We start from the raw sequence: 25,027 nt of genomic DNA, 5'->3' as shown, positions 1-25,027 counted from the left end.
CCCCGACGTGATTGGAACGTGACCTTCCATTACCACCATCCGCCATCCTCACCATCTCCGCCACTCCGTCATCAGCTCCAGTCTTCAACAAGNTGTCAAATATGGTTCCCTCCTACTTCCGTTCTGTAAGCATCATGGTGTGCAAGTAATAAATAGTTTATTTTCCTAAAAGTGAGTTTAATATGCTAAATCCCTCCAGTAAACACGATTAATTTCCACCTCAAACATTAAACACGCAGTTAAGATTTCCCACATTCCCACATACTAGAATGCTAAGGCAAGCCCCAATTTTTACGCGAGCTTATTAAGCTCAGCCCCGCCCTAGCAGGTTTCAAGATCTGCCTTGTTTTATGAGGTCCAGAAATGAAGTATATTAATATAACTTACTTCATTGAGGTTTACCTCATGCATGAGGTATGCATGCATGTATGCATAATGTATGAACGCATGAGCAAAACTGGTGTAGATCCTTTGTGCCTTGTCTTGCCTGTCACTCCTCTGAACGTCGGTCTCGGAAATAGCTGACTGACTTGGAATCGGCGTTTAATCAGAAAAATATACAGGGTGGAAACGAAAAGTGATCTCACTCGATTATTTCTAAACTATACAAGATATTGAAAAACTGGTTACTGATCCTAAAAGTGCTTCAAGAGCTCTTTCAAACGGTACCAATAATAGGTTACAGAATAAACTGGATCTAACTGAAAATTCAATGTTTCCAGCTTCCATACTACTTAAATGTATGCCAGACACACAATATTAGAAGTGTATTTTTTTTATTTAATAATAAACTCTTAAAATAAACTCGTAAATTGTATTCTTATTTTAAATTATTCATGGAAAACATTGGTTTTAGGCTTTACTTGCTATAATATTGTCATAGCTATGAATGTGATGGTACAAAATGTATGGAAGAAGCAAACATTGAATTTTTTGATAGATCCATTTGATTTATTCTGTAACTTATTATTGATACCACTGGATAGACCTTGTGAAACACTTTTAGAATCAATAATCAGTTTTACGATATCATGTGTAGTTTTTAAAATAATGTGACTTTACCAAATGTATGGAAGCTGGAAACATTGAATTTTCGGATAGATCCAGTTTATTCTGTAACCTATTATTAATACCGTTCGATAGAGCTTATGAAGCACTTTCAGGATCAGTAACTAGTTTATTGATATCTTGTATAGTTTAGAAATAATCGAGTGAGATCACTTATCGTTTCCACCCTGTAGAAGGGGTCTGTTTTCAAGTGCATTCAGATTATTCTTATTTATCATTAGGCTCAACTACTCACTAAATGTCTGATAAACGGTCTTACTCGTAAACGAGTAAACTGTGGTGACAGTTAACTTTCCCCGGGACAAACTTGACCTTCACTGGTTGTATTTTTATTGGTGGTCAAGCTGTAGATCCTGGCTACACAGGAGTTGCAGCAGTGGAAACGAGGGGTGGGAATAGTCATATTTGGTGATCTCTATAAAACACTTCCATCAGACCTAAAGCACAAAATTATAATAGAACTTGAGCTATAAAAACCCAAATCACTATTTGAAAAGAGTCTCTGCATTGGGACTTACAATTGTATTGTACCTTGTTTATTGTTTAACTATGAATAAAATACGGGTATGATATCGAAACATTTATTCATTCTTCTTTTTAATAATTTAACTTAAAATAGCTTTACATAAAACAAATAAGGAAGACATACCCCATAATGGGTATTATAATAAAAATCAACATGCTTTCTTATCTATTTACATAGTTACACTGTCATTATCATAAAAACTCCCTTCGTTTATAAAACCTTTTGGAATCCAATATTTTAGAATTACTACAGACCACTACAATGTGGCGTATCTCAATATAACAACATTTGATGTATGACTATTATTATGAAATATTTTTCTCATATGAGACCTAAGACAGTCAAGTAATAAAATTAAGCTTGTCAAGTCAATACTAATTGTGAAGTTTTGATATATTGAGGTAGGCCATTTCTGTTATAATTCAATACAGTGACTATCAATAAATTCAATAATCCTTGCAGGTAAGCCTATGAGGTGAAAAACTACAATTACCTATCATTTTAATTAAATAGCCATTGAAAACGTTTGTACATAATGTTAATTATTAAAATATTAATTCTGCGTCCAGTTTTAATAAAATAACATTTATTTAATATCTTAATAACCTATGACATCCTATAAAAGAGGAAGAACGATGTCAAATATTTAAAAACCTATCCTAGCAATCGTTTACATTGCGTTTACATCTTACCACGTCTAAGTTTAACAAATATTATTATACAAATTGTTAACATAAACAAAACAATGAACAAAAAATGTCTCCGTGACTGCATTGGAAGACTCGGAACAAACGCAACAAACTACGTAATTATGGCAAGTAAATAATTAAAATATGAAAAAATAATTTAATTTAAAACGTTTGGAATGATCGCTTAACTAATAATATTTACAGTGCAACAGAAATAACGCAATACCGTTATTTTTAGGGTATTTACAGCGTGGATTTTGTAAAGCTAGAGACAATTGTTGGTAATTGTAAGGAAGCTGTGTATACTATGACACCACTCAATAATCAACACTACAGGAACTGTCACTTAAGCATTGCTGTCACAGTAAACTCAAACTGATCTGTCTCTAGCCTTAAATATACATAGGATTGTATTACGAAACGACACTCACACTTGAATAGAGATAAAGCCTATGATTTGTTGAATTTCAGTACCTATTTATTTATTTTTTATTTTGTATTTAGTATTTAGAACAATCGTGAAGAATGTAGTCTTGAGTTTATATTCAAACATGAGTGTCGTTCCACAAGAGCTCTAACTAAATTAGTTCAATCTTTGATCGCTCGGAACTCGTGTTAACAAATTAATTTTACATACCTAACAATCGTTAACGTGCTGATTTGTTTTTGTACTAAACAGGTAATGAGCAAAATAAATCGATATTGCTATCAAAGCCTTTGAATCTAGACAAGATAACTACGCTACGAATTTTCACATTCAAAAATCACTGGCAACTTCATAATTTAAATTTTAAAAAAATGCATCTCGTCTAAAGTTTGTTCTCACTGATTGAAATGTCCTGATGAAACTAAGCGAACTCAGTCTTTATCGCCGACGAATCGGTATACGTCTGGGGGCGGTTCTGGCATGCAGTAACCGTGGTACGTGCGGATGTCCTCGGCGGCGTACGTGACCCCAGCTAAGACCCCGACCTCGGTGTGGTGCTTGGGGCATATGTGGTCCCTGGGGCATTGGCAGATGGTGTTGGCATTCACCTCGTCTATTTGCTCGTGGCGCCTCCTAGCGCTGAACAGCTTGCACGGTTCTTTGCGGGAGCAGCGTAATCTCTGTGGAGGGATAATGTTCTCATTAATAATATTGCCAGCAAATGCACTAAATTGAACCAAAAAATTGTATTGAATGAAAAAAGAAAAACATAAATTTTTCTCCCAAACTTTCCATTTAAAATGTTTCAAGCGATACTTTAATTTCAATTCAGTCTGTCAGTTTTACAAAGTATTCGTCTGGCGTAGAAAGAAAACCTTGAACAGACTTTGATTTGTTGTGAGAAAATTTTACCATATTGTGAAGTGTACCATTTCAATTCAATGTGTCAGTTTAACAAAGTAGGTATTCGTCTAGCTTAGAAAGAAAACCTTGAACAGACTTTGATTTGTTATGAAAGAAATTTACCATATTGTGAAGTGTACAGAAATTCAATTTTTGCTTCGCTTTACTCCTTATTACATAAATGGCCAATGCAAAAGCTATGTAATGGATCAAGACAACTAAAAATGCAACCTACAAAAGCCTACAAAAAGCGCCACCAAGCGGCGTAAGACCGAACTACAACACTTACGCTTTGCGGCGAACACGCGAACTGGTACTGGTTCCCTTGCTCGCCGGTAGGTGTCGTGTACGGCAGCTTCTTCAGCAAATACGTCACGGAGTTTCTGGGGCAGTGACAGTTGACGATCTGCTGGGTGGCGTTGCTGTCAGGGAAAGAGAAGATGGTCCACGCGGCCTCCTTGAAGTAGCGGCATTTGGGCAGACGTTTCACGGGCTCGCACGTTTTGTAAAGAGTCGTTTTGTCGGCTAACGTGTGATTGTCGTCGGCGGTGAGCTCGCTGAAATAACAAAAATTCAGGTTATTTCGATTTCTTTAATTTTTATAAAAATAGTCCAATAATACGGTTACAAACTAAAAATCTTTTAAAAGGGGATTTGGGTAGAGTTGTAGAGTTTTTACTGTAAGGTCGAGTAATTTTTGACTGAATGACATGTCGTGCCCAGCAGGTAACAAATGAATCACATTGAAGTTTCTGTATGGAAGGCAATATCTAGAACATTTATTTGCCACAGAATTAAATCAGACACTTAAATCTCTAGTTTCAGTAAAAGATGCCCTTCTATAACTAAATTAAAACCTTTGAAAGTGTGATATTCTTAAGTAGCAAAACAAAAAAATTAAGTCAGAGTTTTAGGGTACCTATGTATATTAGAGACAAAACTAGATATTATGATAAGTATTATTAAGTCGGGAAAGAAAGTTTTTCAATTAAAAGCTTACCTAGAACAAGGTCTGTGCCCCAAACAGCGGCATTTCCTCTCGATCCAGGGCTGCCTCGCGTCGTACAAGTCCACCTTACTGCAGACCTGTCTCGCCCTGCAATCAGGGAGATCCTCCTCGGACACCTGGAATAGAAGACAACCATAATGTTATTGATGTGGTTTTAAAAATAAAACATTCGAAATTTGAAAATGTACGTATTGTTTTGTTTCAATCGAACAAAGTTAGTAAAAACATAATGTTATTAACGTGGTTTTAAAAATAAAACGTTCCATAATTGAAAATGTACGTAGTGTTTTGTTTCTATCGAACAATGTTAGCAGTACAAAACAGTGTTTAATTTTATGAGAGTGATGCCCGTTTTCACCATCAACCCCTAATTTGTAACTGACCCCTATGGTAACACATCAGAATTTTGTTTTCAAAGGGGTCACTTAAAAATTAGGGGTTGATGGTGAAAACGAGCATAAGAATGCTTTTTTTCTGACTTCTGCCATAACCCAAGCTACTCCTTTAATAAAAATACGTCTTTTTCTATTGTTTAAGGTAACTATCCTGCTACCACAAAAATTATGCTATCTTGCAAAGCAATAGAAACTTCTGCTCCAAATCTTATCCCTACCGTTGTATTGTGTTGTGGCTAAACGCAAACCGCGAAAGCCAAGAAAAAAAAATCTCGTTAAATTTTCATCTGAAATTCCCATCGGAAGGTGGAATTATTTAAAGGCATTAAAATAATGTCACACATAACGATATCCGTCATAGATATTTGTTCTGACTAGTAAAGTTTGCGATTATATCCCAAGTACCTATCATAAAATAATTACGAATATCCTATGTGAAGCAACAACATTAATTGCGGAACTTTTATATCGCTGTAATTTCCTTCGGTCGTACCTACAACTCGTACCTATTACTTGTGTATCAAGTCACTATTTTAGGAAGTTGAATTATATGGCTGGTACACAGTAAGTTTTCCATATAATTCCGTTATAGCTGCCGAATTTTTTTTTCATAGAGCGACTGATTACTTTATAGTTATAACCGAGGTATAACTCCCTTTGCAAAAAGTTGCTGTAGGCAATACCATTATGTATCCGATGACGTAATTTAAATTAATACTTTTGCAATATCTTTGACGTAACGAAGTTATAAGTAAAGGTATTGTAATACTTTGTTAAAAAAAAGTGCTGTTGATCTTGCCATAGAAGACTGGCTCTTTCGAGCACAAGCAAACTCTGTTGCTTAATGGGAAGCTTCATCTACTTGATACCTACTGTAATACATCCCACTGATATTTAAATAAACATATATATTTGTATATTTGAAAAGGAATAAGTAAATTCTGACTGATGCAAAGCTTCAACGACCTGTATCTCAACAACAACAATCATGTAGAGTCAATGTACAGGAAATGTTAAAATTAGAAAGCACGTGGTGCATGCTAATGTGTTTTTTGTCCATCGTCTAGGAATGCAATCCACAGTCTTCAAATTCGCGCACATCCATCACATTTTACGTGTTTACGTATTCAAGTCGCGTCCGCTATCGAATATGACACTGAATTCGCTTAGGCTGAGTTGCACCACCTAACTTTGACCGTAACTATTAAGATAACCGGTGCTTTTTGTATGGAGTTTGACAGATTTTTGACGTTTCGACTTAGAAGTGAAGTTAACATGATACAAATCATTTGTAGGAGAATGTGGTATCACAGAATAATAATAAGTACTGTATCTACATTCTTGCCATAGTAAAAAAAACTCTGCACCCCTTAAAAAAGACGAGCTTTTTCGTAAAATAAATAACCCTAATTGAGAAAAATTGAAGAAAACGACATGAAACAGTTAAGAATAGTTAAAAATCTACTCATTAACTAATAAACTATCAGAATCAAAAAAAATCATTATGTCAACCCAAACCTTACCAACCGATACATTTTCTGTAAATTGTCATGACGCTACTACTAAAACAATATAAAATATCCTAACACACAAGCAATAGTGATCGTTGCTTTAATTTACAAGTAGGCAGTATTCACACATTTCAAACCACTGATTCCAATTCCAATACAGAAACATTTGCCAGATCCTAATAACAGGCCTAATTGCCATATGCTCTAAACCCATTGTGGATACCTCGACCTTACCTCGTGAGAAAATATACAAGGTGTTCGAAACCAGATCGCACCTGCTGCTGCAAGAAAGTGATCACCATGACGAATGGCGTCCGAACACTGGCCATAATGGCACAATGAAGGCACATGTGTCCCATTTTTTGCGCCAGATTTTTTCTTGACTTCCGACCGGAAGACCGTAGCAACCTGTTTGCTGTGAGAACTTTTTTTACCTTCAGGGCTGGTGATGTCATGAACACGGTAATTTGTTTCATTTAAATACGTTTATTGCGTGATTACTACCTGAATAAGTTGGCGTTATGCATGGTAGACTTTAAGGATTATGCGTAAATTAAATTAATTTACAAATTATACAGAACTTTATGGCAGTTGTAAGCTATTCTACACGTATGTTATCGACCATGTTGTATAATAATTTAGGCACACAAGTATTATTCTTTTGTTTTAACGTTTAAATAATAATGTAGATAACATTTTTATTACAATAGTATGGCAGCTCTTTTAAAATAGTTCAGCGTTACATTTCACCAAGGCTACAACCCTAACGATGACATACTATTAAAAAAAGCTTTTTTCCGTTGTTCCGGCCACACTTCCCGTTTCTTGTGCATTGCGATAGATTTCGCGGAAACGGCCCGGTCCGATCTTTGTACGACCGGATATAGCCCTTTTGTGTCGCCCACAAAAAGCTGGCAACACAATGAGCCGGTTGTTGACTTGTTCCTTAAGCGGGTCGAGCTTAATCGGTGTGTCTCCGGCCTAAGTTAACGAAATTCCGTGTCTTCTGATTTCAATTTTTTTTAGGGAGTTCCATCATTTTTTGTGGAATAATATCAGATTTTATCTTTATTGCAAACGACAAAAAACTGTCAAGTTGGAATGACACAATTCAAGCGGTCTTATTGCTAAGAAGTAATCTCGTTCAGACTACACGAGTGGACGTTTGTTGGAAACAAAAAGAGGAAAGCGTCAAAGAAAAAGTACCTAATATGAATAAAAGATTAATTTAAGCTATTTTATACAGAATGTTTTTTTTTTTAAATTGAACACCGAAATAGTCATACAAATTCGTAAAGTAGAACTAAATTATTTGTAGTTATTTTTTGCCTACACTCTTTAACGGGTCGCACGTCGCCTCTAGAATATCAATTTCGCATACAACAGAATGTATTGTGTTGACAACTGTGAATACATAATCGGTCGGACATAAAACGACATAATAAAATGTATTTCGATTCGATATTGACACTTCGACTAGTCAATCGCCTCGTTTGAACTCGAATAATTTTGATAACGATGTACGATGTTTGTCGTTATTTTGATTAAGCTATAAAATAGGAGTAATAAAATTATATGTGTTTGACAACGTTTTTTCCTGCAAATGTCATATGCTAATGTTCCCAAAGTTTGAATTTCATTTTATTTGTTCAAGGTGCAAAACATACAACAATTATGACTTTAGAATTTGTTTAATAGGGCTTATCATAGACTAAAATTAACAACATATTGGTTTAATTCTACTGCTTATCACAAAATTAAATTTACATAACGATACATAAAATAAATATTGTCAAGTTAAGCCCCTTTAAGTTATGCATTCATGTTAATAAAAAACAATGCCAATTAACTGAACCAAAACCATCAAAACACTTTTCTGCACGTACGACCATTCATCAACGGCAAACCCAAGTTCATAATGTTATCCAATTTATTTTTTACCGCCCATAATATATTGACCGTGAAAGGCATTAGCATAACCTTACGTGTTACTAATTTGGGCACAACCGACCACATGTCCCTCCGACCAGTGATGCTACAGGGCCCATCGGATGTTCATTCGAGATTTTTTGGAACGATATTCGAGACGGTCAACCTCGGGCGACACAGCTAAAACCCTTTTTAGTCTTTTTCTAAAAGTCCGAATTAGCAAATCTTAGGGCATTAAAAAGTAAACTGTAACAGTCGAAGCAGAAGGCGTGATTTGCGATGGCGGTTTCTTAGCACGAAATGTAGCAGCATAATGAAAGGGGCACACTATACCAATAGGCTAGTTGCCTAAAAAAATTTTTTTAGTCCGTAATGTTTAATATCAAAAAATATTGGACACGTATATTTTTATTTGTCAATCTAACAAATAATTACATAGTTATGGTGCGTTGAAGTTGCGCACGACGTCACAACGTGCGGCATTTTTAAGCAAGCGTTGACGTCACGGGCCTCTTCTTATGAACTTTGGGGCGCTTTATCTCTTTAAATTTTCATTAGTTTGAAAAAGTGAAAAATACGTGTAGAGTATTTTTTGATAAGTTAACTGACGGACTAATTAAAACTCTTGCTTTTTGACCCAGGCAACATCCCCATTATCCAAATACGTTTCAAGGTTTGCGAAATAGAAGATGATGTTATGAGTTTCAAAGCAACTTGTATAGACAGTAATATTTGAATTCAAATCACCTAAACAAAACACTCAAATCCTATACGAATAAGGGATATATTTGTTTCTAAAGCAATCCCAAGCACAGCTATAGATGTCAAAATCTGATTTCTTAGTCATTAGAAATCGGCGGATAAGTTATCACCAGATCTGTTATGTCAAAGATTAAACTGAAAGCATGTAGACCAAGTCTTAGGGCCTTGCGGGGAGGGGCGCGGAGGGCATCCGGTCCGGTGGACAAGCGCGCGCGCACCGCACCCACTCCAAGGAACAATTTGTTGTCGCCGACCTAACACAACCTTAGGCTGGATTGCACCATTTTACTTTAACTTTGACAAACGTCAAAAATCTGTCAAACTCCATACAAAAAACACCGTAATAATCGTAATAGTTACGGTCAAAGTTAGGTGGTGCAACTCAGCCTTAGTGTAGCGATTTTTAGGGCCATTAAACGTATACTACACCCCAGCATAGACTGTGATTGGTGCAGATATTGAAAATCGACCAATCACAGGCTGGACCTACCTACTTGAGTTTGAATAGAGTTTTGAGATTCGTGTCATAAAGTTTAATAAATGGAAGCTATATTAAGATTAGACAGACGGATATTTGTACAAAACTTTTCAACGTTCTCATGAAAAATATTATTTTATGATCCTGCATATTTTGCAGTAAATAAATAATACATTGAATTTTCCAGTTAGAGTGCAAATTCTGTCCTTTGTTTATGTTTCCATATCTACAATTTGAATTGGCTCGTCTCCAGAAAACAGAGAATCCCTTAACCTCTAAAAACAGGCAATCTAAATGCTTAACACTGCTGTTAGGTACGTCTAGACATTAATACTAAAAAGCTCCCAGCATAAAATCAAAGAAATAATAGAATACCTATATTATTATTATCTCTAAAGGCACTACCACAGCAAGATTATTTCGATACAAAACTTAACAAACACGTAACATTCGGTTTCTAAGTATTTTTTATTATTAAATACAAGCTCAGTGCTCTCAGTTGAAATCTTCCTATCAATATAAATAAATTACAAGAAAATTTGATTACAAATCGAAGTAATTTGTTTAAAAATAATTATTAATAAAAGTAGTAGCCCCAAGGGGCGGACGTCGCGACGGATGCTGCGCCCGCGCTTCCAGGGAACACAGGTAGCCAACAAATTACAAATCAGACTAAAATAATTACACCCGCTTCAGGGCTGTCACTTTTGAGGAAAATAATTACAATAAATTTAACTTGCGAGGAAAAAAATTTAAACTTTCTTTAAGGTGTCGTAGCTAGATAGTTAGACGAAAAAATAAACGTAATTCGTTGCTCATGATCTAAAAAATCAGTTTCAGTATCAAGATGATAAGGAATAATTGTTCAGTTAAGAGGATGCAGAATACGAAAGTTTGAAGTAGATTTGTTTTTTTTTTCTCACAATATTAAGCAAAAAGAAAAACTTTGAAGGTGTGAGTAAAATCAGTCCCCTGTCAACGGAAAAACTCAACAAAATCGTAGTTACATACTTTTGGAATTAATTCAGGTAGACATTATTTTAGCCACCATTGATTTGCACCATTAAAACTACGTTTCCAAGCGAAGGATGCTATTGTAACCAACTTAACAAGTAACAGAGGAACAACCGATTCACTTGTGCCAGATGCAACATGGTGTTGTCTTTTTGAAACAACAACAATATTAAACACATTTGCTCCTCCAGGCGACGGATGCGGCCCGGATGATTTTAAGGGAACACAGGTAGTCGGGACGAATTACCAATCTGACTAATTATACACCAAAGATGGAATCAGGGATGTCAGTTGTGTCACAGGCAGTAACAGATGTAGGTATACATACATATTTTTAGAGAATAGTTTTCCTGAAAAGACCCCATAGGTATAGTAGCATATTCTAAAACTCAAAGTCATTAATGTTTTGAAAAGGTAGCCATAGTCAAACATGAGTGACTTTTAAAAGATGATTGATAAAGGCTATTTTATAAAAAATCTATTTCTAAATCGTTTGGTGACTATCCACTACAAAGATTCACAAATTCACATCTAATAAAATATTTAACTGCTTTTGGTTTAAAATACATTTATCTTTGCTGGCAACCCTACAGTCTCTAGTAATTTATTACATATGTAATTATCGCCGCCCTGGGCGCGATTCGGTTGCCAACCGCTTTCGGTGATTTTCCGAGTTACCAACAGGAAATTGCTACCGTTTTCATTTTTTGTTGAGGCAACTTTGTAGATTCCGTTTTAACCTCAGGCTAAAAGTTTTTAAAAAAGTAACTACCAACACCAACCGACCTAATCTTAAATTGCCTAAATGTATTAATGTATTTTCTTGTAGTAATAGGAAAATGAAATCGTTCGTTATTACAGGAGATCTATCATCAAAATCATTATCGTTTCAGCCATAGGACGTTGAACATAAGCCTCTCCAAAAATTTCAAAAAAATTATAGGCAGCCTGTCAAAGACATTTAAAGGAAAAGCCTATATTTACTAATAGTTTAAATAATTAAAGCCTATCATCATCAAATAACGGGTATAATAGATACTTTTATGCCTAAATGTAGAATGAGTGATGAGTAGTAGTAGTGCTACGCTACACGCCGCGCGTAGCTACAAAAGCTCTATGAAAAGACTTCAACGGTCACTATCGACTGAGCGACATGCGCACGCGACGTTCATTTGTTTTACATTTTATTTGAGTTTTAATTAAATCAATGAGTATGAATTAAAATTTAAATAATGATAAATGATTCATAGATAAAAATATTTTTTTTTCATTATAAACATAAGCATACAAACTTATCAATCGATGTAAAAAATACTTTAATTTAACTTTATTAGAATACGAAATTCTGAAACATAAAATGCTTATAAAACTTATAATCAAATAAATTTCCTGAAATTAAAATTTATATTTTTATCGCATTTGAAACAAACAGACTGGCATCTTTGTACGTCACAACATTTATTTTTAGATTTTATATTCAGTCAAGTTAACTGTTTTTTTAACTGTTACAATTAATCTCACTAAAATCACATTGCATAACATCAAAGCTAAGTAAACTAGATGGTTATCGTTATCTCGGCTATAACCTAGGCAATTGAATTAGCATAAGAATCTCACAGCTCTTCACAATGTGTTACAAAAGCATACAAAGTAATTCAAACTCAACATTAACATGTTAGCTCAATCAGTTTTATTCGCATCTAAATTCTAATAAAAGTGGTCACGGGTCATTTACAACTGTTCAATAATAGTAAATTACTAAGTTAATAAGCTTTTCAACAAATAAAAAGCTTCCATCTGTGCTTAAAGTGTTTCAAGCTTCAGTATGTGTAGCTAAAACTAATACGTTCATACTTACCAAAATTAAAAATATGGAACATACTTTACGTCCAGATAGATCTCAAAAAGAAAAATATACATTTTAGCATATGAACGTCACTCTATTTCCCTCCTTTAATATGAAATCATGTGCTCATCGATTCGAATGTATCGCCTATTATCTTATCTTACTAATATTATAAATGCGAAAGTTTGTATGGATGTCTGGATGTTTGTGAAAACAACTGAAACTTGTTTGTGAAATCAGTTTTAAACAATAGTTTATAACGCAGAATAACATATAGGCTATAATTTATGACATCTAAGTAAGTCTAGATATTAGCACGTCACTACCTTGTTTAATATACCACGCAATCTTGTATACCTACCCATTCTTATGATACACCATACAAGAATGCATGGTAAATTCAGTGAACTGCTCCTGAATCGAATGTACCTACTACTACTATTTCTATTTATTTATATTAACCGGCAGACAGTGGTGACTGAGTTTGTTGCGGCGCTTCTTCTCAGCACTTGCCAAATGTTGGTCTCGAAGCGCTGGTAGGGTAAAAAGATTATGAGACATGTAGAGGCTCCTTAAGAGCATATTTTATGACGATTTGTAAGAACTATTTATTAGTCTAAACAAATAAAGAAATTTTGACTTTGACTTTGACTTTGACGATCTGTGACAAACTAAATTTCACGCGGGTGAAGCCGCGGGCAAAAGCTAGTTATCGATATTCCAAAACGCCAAAGGACGCTAACAATAAAATCAAAAGTAATGAGATAATTTACGCTTCGCCACGGTGCAGCCCACAAAAACCGTGACACGCGTCAACAATAGAGAGTGAAGGTTCCAGGGCTCGGAGCATTCTCGATCAAGGTTCGCTTCTAATGAGAGACAATTATTTGAATCAAGTCGTAAATAGACTTGTGCGAATGACCACGAAGTGAATGATTTTCTCAATTGGTTTTGCACTTTATTTCAAAGATGTAAAGTTTCTTTAATCATGTTCATCTTTTGTGATTTTAATTGCTGTTGTGGTTGACTGTGCCCTCTGTTTATGAAAAATATACATAAAACGTTTTATACATTCTTACATAACTATTTCTTTTTGGTAATTTATTTTTTTAACTCTTACTTTTTTCAGTAATAAGCTCCTTCGTCGATTTGAAAACTATGGTCATCTTACTTTTAAGATACGGAACCTTAAAAACAAACCGTTTGCGGTGCACGGAGATCTTAAAAAATAAGATAAAAAACGTCTCCCAAACAGGACTCGAGCCGACACCTGCGTTACGCGACAAAAAACCTAAATCTTTTTACTCTTTTGCTGTTCAAAAAATAAACACCCGTCGACTGTGTCAAACGGGAGTGTTTTTTGTTTTTCTTTTGCCGAATCAAAATCATAGATACGTAACCAAAACTCAGGGTCGCACCACGAGTGATTCGAACCGCGGTGTGAATCGTCTAAGAATTGAATGGGGCTTTTCGTACTATAGACTTCAAAGTGGTGACGAAAAGCTAAAGGAAATTTTATGGAATAGGTAATAGGTATTTTCCTCTTTCAATCAACCCGAAAAAAAGGCTGTTTTGTTGCCTATCACTCCGAATCGGCCTGAAGCAATAAGTTCTCTGTATTCACACCACCGTATGAAAACTCCGAACCACTCGTGGAGCGAAACGCCTCAAGACCTTTTAGTTGTATTGTGGTTTGACCTACAACAAAGCCCTTACAAAATTACTTAATCCTTGTCTCTTGAGTTACGTAATTGTGCCGAGAGTAACCGAACAAAACGTCGATTTGAATAGCCAAGTACAAGTACCAAGTTCTCAATGAGACTTGGCACTCGAGATTACGGCCGGGAGTCGAACTGTGGACTGGCATCCGTCTCAAAGGGATAGCCACGTGCGTCTTCAATGGAACACTCCGGATGCTCTGAGCAACAATGGGAATACCTATGTGCGCTTAGATAATTGTGTACCCGGGGACAAAATAAATAGGCGCGAAAGCTCTTCATAAAACTGGGGCAACTAAGTAAATAATAACATAAATAAATATGCATATTTCTAACTGTGTACTATTTTATTTATCTTTTAAACTACATAGATAGGTGATAAATTCGAGTCCGAAATGTTTTATGATAACAAAAAAATAACCAAGTGCTTTTTCCTAAATTTGTGGCTTATACCGTTTATGACCTTTCACCTTTGTGAAATACAATCATCAACTGAATAATTTCTTTACAGCTACATGTGATTTGAAATCTGAGATTTAATAAAAACCTCTTTGAACTGAGTTATTCCCACTGCTACGTTACGGTCTTAAATTTTATTGAACCCTGCAACAATGACACGATTAAGTTCAGATTATACTCCATGATCACCTCGTTACTGCTGTTAATTCCACAAACGCTGTTTCACAAACGCAAATCACGCTGTCAAAAGATGCGCAACTGAAAATTGATATTGTGTACGGTGCAGTTGTTTCGGCCGGCAGTGTAAGCGTGGTAACATTAGCTACCATAAACATAGCGATGCATAAGCCACTCTTCCGCCCGTATGGTATCGTGACACTGTCTCTATGTGCATTTTATGCATTCACTTACCTATTTTAAGTTGGCATTACACACTCATTTTCCATTGTTATTCGAATACTCTGTTAGTGATATTCGCAGTAATATTTTGCTATGTTTGTAAGAATTAAAGCGCACTAGGTAAAGGCTGAACGTGTTTCGATTAAGAATTAAAACTGAGTACTTAGCCTATGTATATCTAGAATCTAGATGGTAAATAATTTGTAGTATGATAATGACTAGTAACTTTAGTAATCAAATGAATCAATCACATCACATTTTCCTTTTGGTCTTTGGCGAGCTATACAACCTATTTAGGGGTGACTAGTAATCGGCATTAGATCGCGATTTAGGGACTTCGAGATATGTTTGTTAGATGCTGATACTGACCAGTATATTCACAGAAATCGTGAAGAATTTTGGCATTAATAGAATGGTCGCTAGTATGCTTAATTCACACTTGTTTCATTCATAATGAATCTGTAGCATTTGTGTGTGTGCTTCAGCATTTGTTAAAAGTATATTGCACAAAATATACTCACACATACATGCTGCAAAATATTTCAAGCAAATGTACGACAGTTGTGATTGATCACCTGACACTATGTGAGCTAGTAATATCCGGAGTGTACCAATTCGCGTCTTAATGTGTTATGCTGTGGTTATAGATCATAGAGGCTTTTAGCGGATTATAATCCTTCGGTGAAAAAAAAGCTGTTTACCAAAATTACTTTTGATGGTCCCCACTTATCAAACGTTGGTATCAAATTACCGGTAGAACTGTATTAGGAGGTAAAAATGAGTACTTACCAAAATTTTAAAATTATTTATTAGTAATACCTTCCTACTTCCTTAGTAGGCCTTTTTCAGGGCACTTCACGGCCCTTATAAACCCTACCACTTTGGAAAATAAACTTATCGGCTGCTGCAAAGAAGATGCGGAGAAACTCATATTTTAAAAGCTATACATATCTACTAAGGTGTACCATATTGAAAGTACAGTACCTGGTTATTTTTCTGAAAAATGTAAACTGTAATGAGAGCTAGAATGTATCTATCTCTGGTTACATCTCAATGAAGTAATCCAGTTTAATTGATTCCCTTAAGAATAGTGCGTGTTACAACAAATTCAGGTCAATATACAATAATGACTCATTTGCCACCAATTGGTGTCCACACGCGAACTAATGAAAAAAGGTTTGTTTATTTATTGAATAAATAAAGCATGAAATAATTAAGATACCTAAGACTTAAAGGAGTCTTCCGGCGACTTGGCACTTAGCTGGAAGACTCGTCTTAGGTAGGCAATAGGCATATACTAATTAATGGCATTTCTTTTAAAAGCCTGAACGGCATGATTCAGAAATGTATATTCATGTTCATTAGTGATAAAGTATCGTCTTGAAGATTAATAATTCATAGAAAAGCTTTCATCTAACCAACATCGTTAGTACGTCATTGAAAAGTCCTGCGAATATTTAGGGACGTCTGGAGGTCGATCTTTGCAACCCTCGGGATAAATATAGTTCTGATCTTATTAATTCTATCTACGAAACAGGTAATTTAACTAAGGCAATTGGTAGAAAACCAAATAAATATTATATTTTTACAGCAAAATGTAAATCTTAGTCACTGTATTGGAAAAATCGCATATGCAAAAACAATAGAATATAAACAGTCGCTTCGTGAACTTTGATGCATTTTAATACTAGCTTTTTCCCGTGACTTTGCTCGTATGCACGGCAAGTTTTCCGTCTTTCATCCTCTTTTCTAAAACCGAAAGAATAAGTGTCCTATATTTTTTCCAGGGCCTCAAACTATGTATCTCTATATCAAACTTCAGTTCAGTGGTTTAGGCATTTAAAGGATAGCTAACATCCATACTTCTTTACAAAAGTCATTTGTAATACTGTATAGTTGGTACGATTTATAATATTAGTAGTAAATATATCGTTCCATTCAGCCAAATGACGTCCACTGCTGGACAAAGGCCTCCCCCAAGGTTTTCCACAATGAACGGTCCTGCGCTGCCCGCATCCAGGCTCCTCCCGCGACCTTTACCAGTCGGTCCACCTATTAGGAGGCCTGCCCACGCTACGTCTTCCAGCAGCCCGTGGTCGCCACTCGAGAACTTTTCTGCCCCAACGGCCATCGTTTCTACGGCTCATATGTAGAAGATTTATAATATTAGCAGTATATGGCGACTAGTAAACAATAACCCCTGCATGTGTTCAAAGGGGTTCATAAATTGCCGCCAATTTAACACCAATCAGCCACAGGAAAGCGCACCTCCACATGTGTTGGTCTCTGATTGAGTCGAGTGCTTCAATCACACTCGTTTAATCTGGATAACTGCAGTTCAATCTATATATTTATACCAATGTTTGTCCTCGACCGTTTTTCATCGCACAGTCAAAACGCCTGATACTTAAAAGTTAAAAGGCAAGCAGGTTTATTTTGCCATTTACGTGCATAAAATAATAACAATTTAAAAATGGTATTTTCTCTTATTATTGAGGAGTAAAAGCCTTGGACGTCAAGCTTTGGACTCTAATTATCCTGAAACTTTACTGAGAACTTCAAACACAAGTCAAATCTATGACTGATTCACTAATGTAGAAATTTTCATAGAATCTATTCCCCATTTCAGAAAGCATTTCGTACTGGCTTGACATAGAAACAATATCTAGTTTTGACCTCTTATAAAATGAAATACAAAACCTAAGACAATTGTTCCAAATTGCAATCCCATTATTCTATTCAGGATCAATCAAATCATGATGATGCTCCAGAAAGAATTGTCAAAAACGCTTCTAGAACTATAAAAAGTGATAGGTATACTTCTACTTTATTTTTTATTGATAAGTGATATTGTGACTCATCTGAGAATCGAACCGAGAACATCTGAGTCTAAAGAGTCATAATCACTGGACCAAAGGGGCTTAATTACAGATTCAGGTTTTTTGGCTTGGCGAAGTTTGTAAAAAAGTTTTCAATTACATTCCTTGAAAGCTCCCTTTGTCGAAGTACCGCCAAAGCGAAAGCGCCGCTGAAAACGTAATTTTCGTTTCAAGCGCAAAGAATTTACATAACCCTCAATGAAGAGCTCATAGAATATACGCGGTGTCTTTCATCAATGGAGACGCCAGATGCGGAGGTGTGTCTCGGCGGCGACATCTAAAAGGTCTGTGTCTCTGTCTCCAGAACAGCTCCCGCTGCGTTCTAAACGCTTAATTATCGCCAAAAAGACCACTTGTTTAGCCACCTGCCATTGTCAACGCTCCTTTCATAACCTCTTTCAACGCCTACCTTCATTTATAACTCCCCAAAACCACAGATTTAATATTAAAAATTTTAGTACGCCGTATATCTGTCAAGATTTAACCGCTCGCATAAACCTTAATACGAATTAAAAAACGACAAGATAATACCAAATTCCTTACCTTAAAGAGATCGGAAAGGTTACCGTTACGAATGGGCTTAGGCGACATAAAATTGTTTTTTTTTTAAGCAAATAGCACACACGTCCCGGGACCGAGCCTCGGCCGTAAGTCATCGGAGCTGTCAAGATAAGAATGACTGAATGAACACCTGCCGCCATCGCGCTACTGGTGTTACGCGAGCGCCTACGCACCGGATTTTATAATTCCATTTTTAAAAAACAACATCCTCCACTCACTTTCAACCTTAAGCTTTAAACTTAAAGTCGAAAACGGAACACTGGCTCGATATTTTTTTCTTAAACTTATATTATTGAACGGACGCAATTACGGGCCTAGGCTAAAGCGATTATCGTCTTGAATCGACATCGAAATTAGATATAATAATGATTATCATTGTTTTTGAAATACGACAGACAAGATTTGACATCCGGAACTTTTTTATTTATAGCTGTTATTGATTAGAAAATGTGGTTATTATGATTTATGTGTTGGTTGGTTTTGGATTCGGATATTGTGTGGTTTGGTTTTTAGTAGGATTAGTCATCGGGTACTGGTTCAAGCGGAGGCATGTGAGGTTGGGGTTAATTGCTGGGCGGGACTTCTTGGAAGCCATCAAACGATGTACCTACTCCGTGGGATCTCATGATGCGTCACATTTCTACGGTAAAATTGATCGCTTGCAGGAATAAATTCCGTTGGGAACCGGGAAAAGATTTTGTTTAAGAACATTCCACAAGTAACTTAGATATGTATATACTTTTACTAGCTTTTGCCCGCGGCTTGAAATTTAGTTTGTCACAGATCCTTATAAATTATAGCCTATATGTTATTCTGGGTCATAAAGAATAATACTGTAAAGTTTCATCAAAATCCATTCAGTAGTTTTTGCGTGTAAGAGTAACAAACATCCATCCAGACAACCAGACTTTCGCATATATAATATTAGTAGGATTATGACTCAAAATTCGGAGGACATATTGTTGTTATGTATTAGATTGCAATGTTTATGGTCCATATTAGAAGTATCTAAAAATCATCTGTCAACGCCAATTTACCTTACCATTGTTGCTAAACAAGCGAACAATTTATCACTCAACGCTCTAGCCTATAAATTCACAGCGTTATTGCATTGGAACCTTATTACTTATTAATAAATTACTGAATTAGCAACAGTCGTTGTTACTCCGAAAACCAATTAATATTCGTAACAATCGTCACGACTTTGAATCGTAAGCTTGTACAGTCCGATGCATAACTATGAACTAGTTTTAATTGCCCTTTGCATGCGTATCTGGTTTGAAACCTAAGTGTAATAACTTGTCTAAACTTGCACCAAAATCATTCAAATTAATAGGTAACAACTTAAGAAGGTACTTTATACATAGGTACACAAATTACCTAAATATGTACTGATATCAGATGATCATGCCTAATACAAAAAATCTTTGTGTTTTTACAAGTAACATCCAGATATTTTTTTAGATCGATCCAACAGGACAGTTTTTGTTACTTTTGACTATACGACGAGGGCATGTCAAGCAAATCATTATTGTCTTAAGGTGTCATTTTGTCAAAATGTATTCTCTGACATGCTGGCGACTGTACATTGATAAATAATTATAAGTAAAGGCTCCGATTTATTTGCAAATATCGTGACTCCCCGTGATAAAATTAACGAATAATGCACACGGGTGAGTAGATAGACTGGTTTTATTATTTGGCGCCAACTAGGTATTATTAGAAAACAAGAAACAAAAAGATATTGAATACCTGCGATATGATAATGAAATTCTTCGAAACATATCACATTTGTGTCTTGATACAGGCATTCGTCCTGGATTTATACAACTTTGGTTAAGACTTGAAACATGTATATCCCTATGGAAATTCCCTAAATTGCAGCAACCACATCAACATCCGTCCAGTATTTAGTTGAAATCTACACATGAAACACTATCTTACTTTCATAGTCTTTATTAATCATCGAATATTTATATTTTTATTTATTTATTTATTCATGTTACATAGAATAAGAGCCTTAAAATAATAATGCAGATGAATAAACACATGTGACAATAACAAGATGAATGCTATCATAATCAATATCCATGGATTCCCACACAACAATATTAAATTACTACATACTATAGTAGTGATCCGTCATCACGTACGATTCTCTCAAACGAAATTTGTCTTGTTTACACACAAGTGATTTCATCTTAAGGTAACTCAATTGTTTTGTATCTACGCAGGATTAAAACACTGACCATCAAAACACATAAAAAACACTTCTTAAAACTAGTAGTAAATAGACCCTAAATAACTTCTAAATGTAACTGTAGGATTTAAATGAATACCCCTTAATACCCTCCACGTACAAACCCGTTTAATGCAAAACTCACCCCAGTCTGATACAAGATCTTGAGTCCGCCTTTTGGCGGCAACGTGGTCCTCCGGTGAGGCAACAGCGGCAGCTTGTCCGGCCTTCGGACGTGGATCTCTCCGGACGGCCTGAACGCTTCTAGGGGCGTCCGGATCACCGCCCGGACACCGGTGATGAGCCACGCTAGTAAAATTGGCGCTAGCACTTGCATTGTCACTCGCGTTGTAAAGTTAGTTACGATTTGGGGTTTCGTCGAACTTGTTCGGACGATCTTAGTGCGTGTCGCGCCCGCCGATCGACAGAGTCTGACTGGCAGCGTTCGCGCCGGCCAGGTACGGCTTGGCCTACGCGCCTCTATAAGCACTTTGTACGGCGACGGAAACGCCTTGGTACTTGACTTTCTGAGCTTTGCGACCTCACCTTCCCGTCAGTTTTATTTCATGGTTATAAATGTTGACAGAAATATGCTTATCTCCAACGTGAATTAGATTGATAGTTAATGAGATCATATGAATAAGTAGTCCTTTTTAAAAAATTTGAGGATTATTGTGAAAAATGTCTCTTGCAAAGATTTTATTTCTAGAAATCTTCATTATTTATTTTGTAATGGCTAATTTACGTGTAATGTATCTCATCTTCTAAATATATAAAAGGAGAAACTGACTGACTGACTGACAGATCAACGCACAGCCTAAACGGCTAAACGTAGGCACTTGAAATTTGGAAGGGATGTAGCTTAGGTACCGTAGAGGTGCACTAAGAAAGGAATTCCCGAAATTCCGACGGGAACGGGAATTAGCGGGGAAATCCTTTTGTATGAAAAAAAAATGAAAAAATCTAAACCGCGTAAGATAGATGATGGGGGTAAAACGGGAACTACGCGTATGAAGTCGCGGGCGGCCGCTAGTTATTTATACAAATAACTGATTTATGACTCAACATGAAAATGTTAAAGTACTTTTATGAACAGTATAAATAAACAAATAAATATTTGTTATTTTCCTTCCATCTTAGACGGATCAAGACGATCCGGTCGCGCTCGGGTTGACTTCCTACCGACAGTGTTTTTTTACACAATCTTGTTGTTGCTTTGATATAAAGCTGCGTCCACAACCGCTCAAGTTCGATCTAAGTTAGCATTAAGTTACACGTTCATTTGTTTTTTATTCAGTTCTAAATTAAATTTATTTTGAGGGTCTTGAATATTTGTATGATTACACAGGAAATTCCTCAGTAACGTGCGACTTAATATTTTTGTTAGTCAAATTTTTTCTTAGTCATTTAGTTTTCTTCCAAGATATTATTACGGTAAACTTTTGAAAAACGAAGCAATGTAAGTGCTATTTTATATCCGGAAGAACGTGCCAAAAAAACTCAAGTACCCTACAAGAAAAATTCCATCTAATCCGCGCCTAATCCACTTGTGGGGGGATGCCAGAATAATCGCCCCCAACAACACCCACTTCAAACAATCCGGCCACCACTCGATTGTCTTACCACAAAACAATGCGACACATTTCGAAGAACAGGATTTCAACTCATTCATGGGAAATTGAAAGAGACGGCATTGTAACGCGACCTTACGGATGCTCCGTCTCGCTCGCGCCCATTCACCGCCGCGGCCGCATCAATGAACCGTTCTTATGAATGGACTGGCTTACTATACATACTTGCTAGTATACCTGTGTTGTTTGTATCGAGTTATATGGCCATCGGGAAATGTATACGTTATTTATATAGCATTGGAGGCCATGGCACGTGTTTAGTCTTTTATTTTGTTTATAAGCCAACGAACGGCTCCGAGACGCTATTTACTCCAACCGCGGGGTATGAAATAAATGCTTGACGACATAGAAATTATACTCAATATACTATACTCAATAATGTTTGATGCTTGGATAAAAATAGCGCTATAAATACTTCCTTTGCCCTCTTACACGTGATCTTATCGGCCTTACAGTATTTATGGGGCCTTATTTTAGACGTTAACAATTTCTAACTAATATCGTGACTGTCAGGAAAATGCTATTTTCTATGAATTTTCTTGACGAGTATATGTGTTCCTTGTTGTTCTCTTAATTAGAGGGGTAAAGCCTAATATTGTTACTCATGGGACTTGCCGTCATCATCATCATTATGAGGGTCTAAAAATCGAATCCATTCGGTTTCTTCACAGACCTGTTCAGAAATCTATTTCTTTTAATTGCTTGATGAATGAAGTGAATGCTTTGTGACTTTATATAGTCTGAAATCGTGATCTGCATAGATGACAGCAACACTGAAAATATAGTCAAGAATTTCGTATCAGGCGTAAGGGGTAAATTTATGAATGACGGGGTAAATTTATTCCACAAGACTTTGCTAAAAAGAAATTATTTCATAATAATTCACAGGCGTTCTTTGTACACTTCCGGTCTGAAGTCCGTGTTTTATTGCAGTGTTTTCATATTCATTACCGCATTAACATAATTGCATTTTTAAACATTATGATTGCTGTCATTTTACGTTTACAGGAAACCGAACATCGTTTTTTATTTCTATTTAATTTGATTACTATTCATATAGATTTTTATAGATAAAAAAATATACTTATTGGCAGTAAGTTTGTGATGAAATTATAGTATGCGTAACATTTTAGAATATCTGAACAATGAGTCATCAGTAACTAAGAAGCACCTAAAAATTAATGCTGAATTTTAGGTGCTGATAATGAAGTACAGATAAACTGATAACAGTGAATAAAAAGTATTATGTAGAAAACAAAGAACACATATTTCTTACAAAAACACGAGATCGAAACTAACGTTATAATAACATTCTGAAATTATGGAGGACTAATGTTTGAATCCATGAATATTTTATTGAAAACTTATAGTGATGTGCGTCAATTTATCGATAAAACTCAACATGAACTAACTGTACTTCGTATTTCAGTTAACTGAAATTACTTGAACTTGTATCCGCATATAAAGTTAAGAAACTTGCACTGCCAGTATGCATAATTGAATACCTTGTATGAAAAAACGAAACAATTTCTACAACTACCTTGAAATCTTGTTTCCTTCACACGACTAAATTGCACGCTTTTGTAGCCGTTATTTTTAAAATAGGTAGTTAATTTTTGCGAATTTTTGTGTTTGCGATCTCTTTATTTTTTCACCACAAATTGAAATGTCTTTTTATATGAAACTGTTAGGTGAAACCTAAGAAAGTTTTAAGTGAAGGCAAGAATATGACGGCAACTCAAATGAAAATATTAAATCTTAAATAAATAAGATTTAATATTATAATAACAGTGTAAAACCTACGAGTATAAAATATTGAAAAATTTTACCCTATCTAATCTACCTAATTCCTATAGAAGATGAGAGCTTTTTCAGTAGGTACCTATAGTCTATATTATATTTATTTTTATCGATGCACTAAAACTACTTGGTATCCCATTACTAAAATTCAATATGCACATATAGATTTAGGCAAAAAAGGCCAGGTTACACCACTCACGAATATGCCTTTTAACTCATCGTTTATTGCGTTAAATCACCTACATTATTTGTTTGATACGACATAACATATCCGATAAAGACATGTGAGGTTATAAACTCTATGGATAATGGCGCATCAAGCTGATCTTATGTAGTTGGAATAGGTGTTATTTTTCAACAAAAGTTAAAAGCCCTTTTTGGTAGTGACTACAAACAAAATAATGGTTCGGCAATGTCGGCGATCTTTCTAATAGTTATTCTATCTATACAGGGTGTTAAGTAAATGGGGTTATAAGCTGACACTAGCCCATGTTAACATGTGCATATAAATGGTATGGTGAAGTCAGAAAATTGATACCATCATTTTAATTATTTTAATTTTCATACAATCTCATTTTATTTTGATTTTGAATTTCTTCTGATTAATTTCGTTGCGGGTCCAATGACAGTTTAACTTTCCCCCGCGACAAACTTTACCTTCACTGGTTGGGTTTTTATTGGCGATCAAGCTGTAGATCCTGGCTACACAGGAGTTGCAGCGGTGGGAAGGAAATGTGGGAATAGTCCCGTGGCCAGAGAATTTGAATTTGAATCAAATAAGTAA

General features: G+C 35.6%; 1 protein-coding gene across 1 annotated transcript; it reads right to left on the bottom strand.

The window, feature by feature from the left end:
- Window positions 1–1,635: 1,635 nt before the first annotated feature.
- On the bottom strand, window positions 1,636–21,235 carry aos (protein argos). Its single transcript, XM_028317616.1, has 4 exons — window positions 20,958–21,235; window positions 4,614–4,738; window positions 3,903–4,170; window positions 1,636–3,390 (listed from the first exon to the last, which is right to left on the bottom strand). The coding sequence occupies exons 1-4, from the start codon at window positions 21,147–21,149 to the stop codon at window positions 3,142–3,144; spliced, it is 834 nt and encodes a 277-aa protein (XP_028173417.1). The 5' UTR covers window positions 21,150–21,235; the 3' UTR covers window positions 1,636–3,141.
- Window positions 21,236–25,027: the final 3,792 nt, after the last annotated feature.

Source organism: Ostrinia furnacalis, unplaced genomic scaffold (genome assembly GCF_004193835.3).
Source record: "Ostrinia furnacalis isolate ACB-3 unplaced genomic scaffold, ASM419383v2 OfSCF6383, whole genome shotgun sequence".
Classification (NCBI taxonomy): Eukaryota; Metazoa; Arthropoda; class Insecta; order Lepidoptera; family Crambidae; genus Ostrinia; species Ostrinia furnacalis.
The sequence above is the reverse complement of the archived record's forward strand: the minus strand, read 5'-3'. Positions and strand labels throughout refer to the sequence as shown.